The sequence below is a fragment of the Somniosus microcephalus genome, chromosome 1 (assembly GCF_052327205.1).
Source record: "Somniosus microcephalus isolate GS21.2 chromosome 1, FLI_Smic_1.0, whole genome shotgun sequence".
Lineage (NCBI taxonomy): Eukaryota > Metazoa > Chordata > Chondrichthyes > Squaliformes > Somniosidae > Somniosus > Somniosus microcephalus.
Genome location: NC_140987.1, coordinates 98,963,959 through 98,973,463, shown reverse-complemented (window position 1 = coordinate 98,973,463; position 9,505 = coordinate 98,963,959). Strand labels below are relative to the sequence as shown.

The window sequence follows — 9,505 nt, the reverse complement described above, 5'->3', positions numbered from 1 at the left end:
ATCACATAATTGTTTAACGGCGTTTTGTGTGGTGCGATAGGACGTTCACATTTGTCTTCTTTATGCTAGACTTCGCTTTACTTTGTTAATACCTCCATAATATGTTCAAACCAATCTAATAGCTTCTCTTTTGGAATTTGTCCGCACACATGCACCTGCGTGCCTATGTATTACAATGCTTATTCAACGTCGAAATTAATCCTCGAGATTTTTATTAGAATGCTGCACACCAAGGCGGATGTTAATGCGATTTATTTGTAATTCATGACTGGCTCTCTAGAAAAAAAATTCTGGTTACAGTTTTAATCCAGGCCAATGTAAAAACAAACAATTACAAGGTAAATCAAATAGTGATTTGCAAACTTTGCGTCTGCTGATAAAAGAACGGGTCAGATCGATCCATGTGTTGGTTTTTGACGAAGCTTTATAATAACTTCCTTAATCGTTTCCTCAAGATGCAAAAGCTGCATTTGTTTTTCGTGAAAGGGCTTTCCACAACCCCATTATTTCCTGACGCTACGTCTTTTTTTAAATTTGATTTTGAAAATAATTAAACAGCATGTCATCAATTAACCTACTTGTTCCCAGATCTGAAGATCTTTTTATCGTATTTGTGAGTTTAATAATTGACCTGCACCTTTAAAAAATCCAATACATTTACTGCGAGCCCATTGTTAATTTGCATCTGGCTCGTCTTTTTCCTTTGTATTTGAATACTCTCAATGTTCGTTTTGTCTGTCCAAATCGCGTTTATCTTTCCCTTCGGATCTGACCACTTCTCCTTACGACTCTATATGAGCTTGGCTTTCGGAATCTGGGATTTTGTTTTGAAAGCTAAGTAAAAGAAAATCCAATCTCTCCCCATACTCTTTTATGCTAATACTGTGCCCCTTAATGTAATGGACACTCATATATGTCCCTGCTTTTTAAGAAAACAAACGTCTCCTTTCTGCTTTGATGCACATTTAAAGTGATTATCACAATCATAAAATATGAAGCCCTGAACTTTTACATAATAATTCAACCTTAATGGTATCACCTTTGTTTCACTGCTTGTTTTAACAACTTTATTAATTCATTAATACACGGTATCATATCATGGGATATGAGAGTATATCAGTTGATTACTTCCAAAATCCAATTTCCATGTAATTTCAGCTGTATCATATGTTAAAGGGAAACTGAAATCTGGGCTCCAAAGACTAGTTTCACACACAAGACAGCCCTCCAGTATGTAGTTCCTAAGGCTAACACGTCCAATCCTACACGATTGCAATCACCAAGTGACTGCTCTAACATATACTGTACTTTATACATATATACTGTACTTTCCGTCCCGGAATAGGTGGGAAACTTCAAAATAAATTAATCTTTAGCCTTAGACAACCTGGCAGTCTTCTCTGTGTCAAACACAAGTTATTTCGAGACCGAAATTTTATTTTTAGATAGGTCACAGAAACAAAGCAATCCTGGCTTCATCTCGAACAATATTGTTATCCTCAAATTTTCCATTATCCTAATTCGCTATTCTTGGAATTAAACACTCAGCCTAATCCTACCTGAATCTTAAAAAAAATGAACTCCAACCTTAAATGTATCACTATCGGTAATCGAAAGCTTCCCTTGTGATTGATTGGGCAGCAGCAACCCTTGTAAATTGAACTTCATCCGTTATGACCGAGATAACCGTCGCTGAACTATCATTTATAAAAACATCAATACATTTGCAAGTAGTTATATATATTTGTAATGAATATATAATTTATTAAAATTAATTGGACGCCTCCCTCTTTTTGTATCGTATTGTTTTTACTGAACTACATGAATCTGTTTTTACTTTTTACAAAACTGCTGATATTTCATGTGGACTCTTCCTAACGTACCTCGGTTTTTGTCACTGGTTAAAACCACATAGCCAAATAATCGCCTCATTTCATTTGATGACCTGTACTGCATGTTTTTTCTGCATATTTGAATGGACCTTCAGTGGAAACCAGGGCCATGTGATTGACTTTCCCCCCAGCTCCCGGAAACGGCCTCCAGCCAATCAGCACCGAGTGAACCTTCGAGCCGCCCAATCGGCAAGCGCGTCGCCTTTGACCCTATGCTGATATTAACAAGCAGGTAATTGACGATCCGCCCGGCTTCCCCTTAAAGCACCAGAGCTCATTGACAAGATCGGAACAAATCTCTCCTCCACGCAGCAGCCAGACGAACAAGTGCCCCCGCGCTAAACTTACCACATAAGGTCAGTACAAAGGACTTGCAGGTGAACGTGTTCTTTGATTTTAACAAGACAATATAAATAAAATAAACCTGTTGCATACGATATGTGCAATGCGGATATGCAAATTATCTGCAATAATTGCTAAAACTTTGTTTTATAAAGACTGGACTTAAACAGTGTAACTCCGCTGAAGTATGTTTAGAATCGTTGTAAAATGGTTTCATGAATCTATGTAGTCTAAAATAATATATGACTTTTGACAATGGATACTGTACATTTTGATCTTATCAGTAATACAATCTGACGCGCTGTAATTATTCTGCACTTGAATCGGTCCTACAGTGTAAAATCACCCCAAATGTGCAGCCAGCATTCGCACTTCTTTCCTTGCAGGTAAAATTGCCTTAGTGAGCAGGTAAAAAAAAATCGGAAGAAGCGGATTTCAACTCTTTTTCAAGTTAAATTCAAATGCAAAAGTGTTTTAAAATTGCTAGTTATCCGTGGATATTGTTTTGATGGCAGCTCAGATAACGACTTCAAGCACTGGGGACAACTGGAATTAATGTTGCCTGAACGGAATCTGCCCAATAGATCTTGTTTCTATTGATATACTGTGCCTTGCTTATGTTTTACAGCAGCGCAGCGATCTCAGGTTGTGAATTTCAGGAGTTCTATACTGATCCATGTAACGACGTGTTCCCCTGCGAAGGAGAGAGAGGGGAAACAATCTGCAGCCGTGTCAGTGTGCTTTAAAAGTTCAGTTTAGCCAGAGAGCGGGATGCAAAGTACTGATCAGCGCGGGATAGAGCTGGAAATAGACGTGGAGAGTTTGGAAGTGGAAGACGAAGATCTGGCCGATTCCCCCGAGGCTGTGTCAGGCCAGGGGGAAGATGAATCGGCCGAGGCCGGCAAGAAACAGCAAGACGCCAACGGAGATCAGAGAAAACTGAGCCGAACCCCGAAATGCGCCCGGTGCCGGAATCATGGGGTGGTGTCGTGCCTGAAGGGCCACAAGCGGTTCTGTCGGTGGAGGGACTGTCAGTGTGCCAACTGCCTGCTGGTGGTGGAGAGGCAGAGGGTGATGGCAGCTCAGGTGGCGCTCCGGAGACAGCAGGCAACAGAGGTGAGCAGGTGACCTGCGAAATCTTTGTGTTACATGGGGACAGAAGATCATACTTCCCCGGAATACATAGGTGGATGAAACACAACACAACTAGCGTGTCTTTCCACTCAGATAATTTAATTTTCATTCTGCATTTAGATTATGTTTGCATAATATACACGATTTATCTTGTCTGTCCCTGTTTATCTTTCGTGGAAGTTTTCATGTGGACTATAAATTGTGGCGCCTGTATGTATGTGTCTATATAGTGCAGTTGACCGCAATCGGCGATATAAGACAGACTGCGCTAGACTGAAGACGGCTGTGTGGAGAGGGATTTGAAAATTGCATAGTAATTATAAAACGTATCTTTGAATATATTCAGCCACGGGGTGCACTCATTGCACTTCAACTCATTTTGTTGGAAGATTTTGATTGACTAATAATTGTGGTTGAAATTCTCTTTCTATTGAACTGTACAGTTGGTTTGTGTAAACATTGGCGCTGTTACACTTTAGTGGGTTCGGTTGTCACAGCATCCGCGTTTCTTCGACGTAACAGAATCTTATTTCGTAGCCGAATTACATTTAAACAATTTAAATAACTTCAAATCATCCCTGGATGCTGCTTGATCCCGTGGAATGCTTCAGTCCGAGTATCACCGCTTGCAATTGTTCCCTTCAGCGCCGAGCAATCTCATTAGCCAGAAACCTTCTTCCGTTCTCAGTCCATTCCCCCTGTAATTTTTCCGCTTAACAGGGATGTGTGCGGGGTGGGTGGGGGGAGGGAGAGGAGATGGGGTTAGCTGTTTTGTTCAGACTTGTATTTGTTTATAGTTATGTAATTTATCAGAAACTATCGGCACGCCACTTCAAACACACGCAGACATATCTGGAAAATACGATTCTTGTCAAGTTTGAAAGTGTTGCTTATTATTTTATCTCCCTGTTTATTTTGAAGGATAAGAAAGGTTTATCGAGCAAACACAACCTGGCCGAACGGAGGGCCGTGTACCAGAGGCACTTGAGAACGCCGAGTCTGCTGGCTAAGAGCATTTTAGAAGGTGAGCAGAACATTTCCGTCAGCACCCTTAAAATGGAAGAATTTGCAGCCAAAGACTTGGCATGTGTTTGACGGGGGTGAGAATCGAGCAGGATAGGGTGATACTTGTATTCATAGAATGGCGGGGGTGGCAAGCGAAAGAGATGGTTAAACAGATGTTCTGAAAAGAGCGGTTGTTATCTGAAGAACTGTGGGCTGGAACTACAACAGGATTTTCACTTTATTGTGCTTTATATTCATTGTAAAGTAAGCCAGTAAAATTGGCAGCAACATTTCTGTATGTTGTTTGGATACTATTTTAAAATGTCTAAATGGAGACTGAAAGACTAACGGGATCCCTTTAAAATGGACTATTTCTGTAGTCTCTGTCTCTGGCAATTACTTGTCATTGCAGCTTCAGTCGGATAAGATATTTTAAACTAAAATTCCAACCGGGAAAGAAAATATCAAATCTAAAGCATGCACTGACGCAACTATTTCAATAGGCTCGAAATGGAAAGTATTCACAATATTGTTCCAAACCAGGAACAGCCCTAATTCTCACCCTGAATATAGTCTAATGAAGCACTATATCTGCAGCATGATGTCCTGTTAGTGTAAACTGAACCTGGGTTGACAATGCACAACACTGAAAGATGGCATCGACAGTATATATATATATATAGAATATATAGAATATTATAGCCCATGGCTATAATTCAGCAATTATGTAATTACCCCCAAAAAACTGCAGAAACGTTTGTACATTCGTAACTTGCCACCCTTTAACGGGGCGACAATTGGAAATAGTCAAAGCTTGTTACTTAATCAAAATCATCGGAGGGAGGACGGGGTTAGCAGTCCTGTCGGACTATTTGCGCAATTAAAACACATAAACATTGAAAGAGCCGATCAGTAACATCAGTTCGACCAAACTGAGGTGGGGAATGATCAAAGAACGGACGGAAATAATTATGAACTGCATTTAAGTGCAATCTCGTACAAATCTACAATCTTTAATAATTACATAAATATGCAATGTAATTTATTAAAGGAGCAAGCAGTTTGGATTCATTTGCAGTCTAATCTCCAAAGTTCTTGTTAAAATTGGACAGTTTCATATTTCTAAAGCCACTGATTGCCGATAAAGCGCCCAGCTTATTCCAATGATCGGCTGAATTTTCATTTGCATCTACGGTGCCTCCACAGCGAATTAGTTAAAATTAACAGAACTGGATCCTGGAACACCAGTGTAGTACCTCAGACCTGACGTGAGCAAGTGACCATTCAGTGAGGGCCGATGCATTGTTCTGTGGTTGTCAATGAACAAGGGCGGCAGGGCTGTTAGTACACTGTAAGAAAACGATTAAACTTTTTTAGTTGTGCAACTGGAGACCATATTGAATAGCGGGTCAATAAAGGAATAAAATAACGAGTATGTACAAATGGCACTTCCGAATACTTGGAGTTCCAACCATTCCCATGTCATCTGGTTAACACTCGGAAACTCAGAAGAAATCTTTTTGGTCTTTAAGGAGGACCATTTGTGTTGCACCCCATTCAGAAAACCATTTTAATCCTAAAAGCGACATTTCATTTTGTAGCTGGTGCTTAGTTTGTTAAATGGAAAAAAGTAACCTTGATTTAAGAAAAATAAAGAAACAGGATTAGGCAACAGAAGGGAGAGAATCAGTGTGGAATAGTTGTAAATTTTTAGAGGGCATTTCTAAAAGGCGTTTTCCAGTATCCGATCCCTGAAGTGCCTCATTTGTCTGAAGCACAGGATTTCTAGCAGTAAGTCATAGATGTGCTATAGTACATGAGCATATTTACACATGGTCATGGTTATGTACATGTCTTACTGACTATTAGTGTAACTCTTCAAAAACGTGAAAACATCCTAGAGCAGGGAGAAACTCCAATGTTACGGACGCAGTCTGCCCTAATCTAACCTGAGGAATCAGTTGCACGAAATAGCTAGAATTGCTGACAAACAGTCCAGAACAGAACATAAAATGTAACATTAAATAAACATCTGGGACATGGTATCCAACATCGGTACAGTGGAGGTAATGTACACACTGAAAGCCTTTTAATGAGCGCGGAGGTACCAAGGATGGTTGAGTTGAATAGCATGGGGAATAGTAACAACACACTTTCAAATTCATGAGATCTATTTTATCACTGATTGCTTCTGGTGTAAATAAAACTAGAGCAGTACAACTGTTCTACTGAGATGTATAACTAACTTTAAAAGAAAATGCTACCATACACCTTGCATGGACATCGTTCCATGCTAGAGTTAGTACCACTGGTGACCAGTGAAATTTTCGGTCTTATGTTAATAGTTTAAGAGTACAGTGGCAAATAATACGGATGTATACAACGCAAAACTTAGTTCGACGGCACTTTTTTGAATTGATTGGTCCAGCTGTCAAATGAACCTTACTTCTTCCAGCAATATGCTGCTGAATCTCTAACAGGTTAAGTGCTAGATTCAACATGCATTCTGACTTCAGACTTGGTCTGGGTAGTGAGGTGGCTTGGCACAATATCCCCTCACTTCTGATACCTGAGTTGAGTTCAGCACAGACCAGTGGTCTGGAAGTGTCTTTTACATCTTAGCCTTGTGTGAAAGGAATTTCATCGGCCTCAACCCATTTCTTTTTTTAGCGGCTGCTGTTCCATAGTGTAGGACAACATTGATGGTTTCACTCAAAGCTCTTAAAGGCCAGCTGGTGTGGGAAATGGAAAAATTGACACATTATTGGTATTCAGGTACATTACCTATGCTATACCTAATTTGGGTGTATATACTGCAATGCTTGCCGAAGTAAATAAATTATTCCCAGCACTGACATCCCTTAGTTCAATAAGCACAACACTAAAATATAGATGCTTTAATTTGGGGCGCGCATCACAACAGCTAATAGTACTTTATAATTTTTAATTGATATATATGTTAACACAATACAGTCTGGGACTTTCAACTGGACTAGCTCCTATTAGTTGCACTACACACAATTAGTGCTCTATTTTGTACAAATTGATTTTTTTTCCTATTTCAGTTATCCCTCAAATACTCACCTTTCTGATTACTCCCGTGTTGTAGGCTATCGACCAGCCCAGACTGATCCATACTTGAGAGGAAGCCCACCCTTGGCCCCTCCTGTTAGTGACCGGATGAGGAAGAGGCGTGCTTTTGCGGACAAGGAGTTGGAGAGCATCATGATGGAGAGAGAGTGCAAGGAGAGGGAGATGATCGAGGCTGCCCAAGCTGCTGCCGCCTTTTTCCTTCCCAGCGGCATGGTGCACGCAGCCGAATACAATTCCTGCAAATCCAACTACACTCCTCCACAGATTGATAGACCTACCAAAGAAATTCCCCAGCATTGCAACTTTATCCCCTCCTGCCTCGATCTAACCATGCAGTACTCTGGGTCGGACAGAGCAGTGGAACTCATCTCTTCCAACGTCAGTGTGGCCACCACCTATCGGCAGTACCCGCTGAACCCGAGGCTGATGGTCTGGCCAAAGTGTGGTGCCATCAGCGATGCTCTTCTGTACCAGCAGTACCTGCTGAATGCCAGTAGTGCCATCCAAGGTCTCAAACCAGGGGCTGTTTGGGACCCGAAAGGGACTTCGGTGCCAGAAAGTCATTTGCCCAATGACAGCCAGGAGTCTCCCAAAAAGCAAGCGCGGGAAATGCCGCATGTGCCAAGCGAAGTGCGAGAGATGACAACCGTCCACCAACAAGCGCTGGAGATGCCCTGTGAACGGTCAGCGTTTTCTCCGCCAAAGAAAGGTTCCTCTCAGCTATCCGAGGGCGATTCATCGCCTTCATTGCAGCCACCGAACAATCAGTTCAGCAAAGAAAACTCACAGCCGCCTCTTCCAGTGAAATTCAACAGCGCCCAACCGTTCAATGGCATGTTCCTCCCGCAGGGCAACGGCCAGCAAGCGCCATATGAGAAATCTGCCTCTGAGCTAAAAACTTTCATCAGTAAAGACATCATTGAGGAGGCGGCCAGGAAATACCGAGAATACGCTATAAAAGAAAATCAGATCTACAAAAATTCTACCGATAGATACATGAACAATTTGATTGTTTCGAAGCAAGCTGGAACAAAAATGTCGGCTCCCGAAGCACTCTCGTTTTCTGTTGAATCAATCCTTAAAAGGCCTTCACCTTCTCTAAGTCGTACTTATCAGTAAACATGTGACATCTTATTCCAATTTGTACCCCTTAGAAGTAATATTGCTTTCAGTTAAATCATGAGACCAAAACTGCCTTTTGTATAAAAGTGTTTGATGTATATGTTTTGGGCATTGTTTTGTACAGATACTAGCATGGTTCGTGTATTTTGTTTCCTGCGAGAGTATATTTAAAGACATCTTGAGGTTTTTTTTGAGAACTGCGAAATAGCAAGTGTTTTCTGCACTGAAAAGCAGATGTATAGATAAAATAAAGAGACATTTCAGAATAAAACAGTTGCCTTTTCTTCTTGCCGAATACAATAAACCGATGCATGTCTACATATATCCAACCCTCAAAACCACGACTTTCACAGCAAACAAGGCACACCTCCTCAGATGCTGGTCTGTTATTGGCCAAAACAGGCAGCCTCGGTTGCATTGATTTTTCCCCTCTTACCGTACTCGTTGGGAATGATGTAACTCCTTCGGGTCTAGATTGGGGACGAATCGTGTGCACAATTATGGACACCAGCCCATGTCATACCATTCCTCTTTCCTGTTCCCTCCTCTCCCTCCCCTGCACACTCTGCATACTCCCCAGACCAAACAGGAGGGCTGCTGATCCATTCTCACTGTCAGGACCCTGCCAGTAGTGTTCTTCAGCTAGTCACTAAGAGGCACGACTGGTTCAAGGGTGACTTGCAAACGGTTTTTTAACTGTATCGCTCTTCCTGTCCCTTCACCCTGAGCGAGCAACTACATTCCGCTTTCTATTTTCCTTCATGGCTCAGCTCAGATGAGTAGCAGTGTTGTGTAATTCCAAACCTTCCATATCACGGCACATCGTGCTGGAATGCCAGGGTCTTACTCCATCATGCAGCCCCTTTAAGAAACGCCTTTCCATTTTCTTGCGAGAAGTCTTTTAGCGAACTGAAATT

The 9,505-nt window shown here is 41.4% G+C and overlaps 1 protein-coding gene across 1 annotated transcript; it reads left to right on the top strand.

Moving 5' to 3' along the window:
* Nucleotides 1-2,144: 2,144 nt before the first annotated feature.
* Nucleotides 2,145-8,853, top strand: dmrt2a (doublesex and mab-3 related transcription factor 2a). Its single transcript, XM_085984290.1, has 4 exons — nt 2,145-2,248; nt 2,863-3,350; nt 4,290-4,392; nt 7,483-8,853. Exons 2-4 carry the CDS (start codon nt 3,006-3,008, stop codon nt 8,583-8,585), a joined length of 1,551 nt encoding a protein of 516 aa, XP_085840416.1. The 5' UTR covers nt 2,145-2,248; nt 2,863-3,005; the 3' UTR covers nt 8,586-8,853.
* The last annotated feature ends 652 nt before the right edge of the window (nt 8,854-9,505 follow it).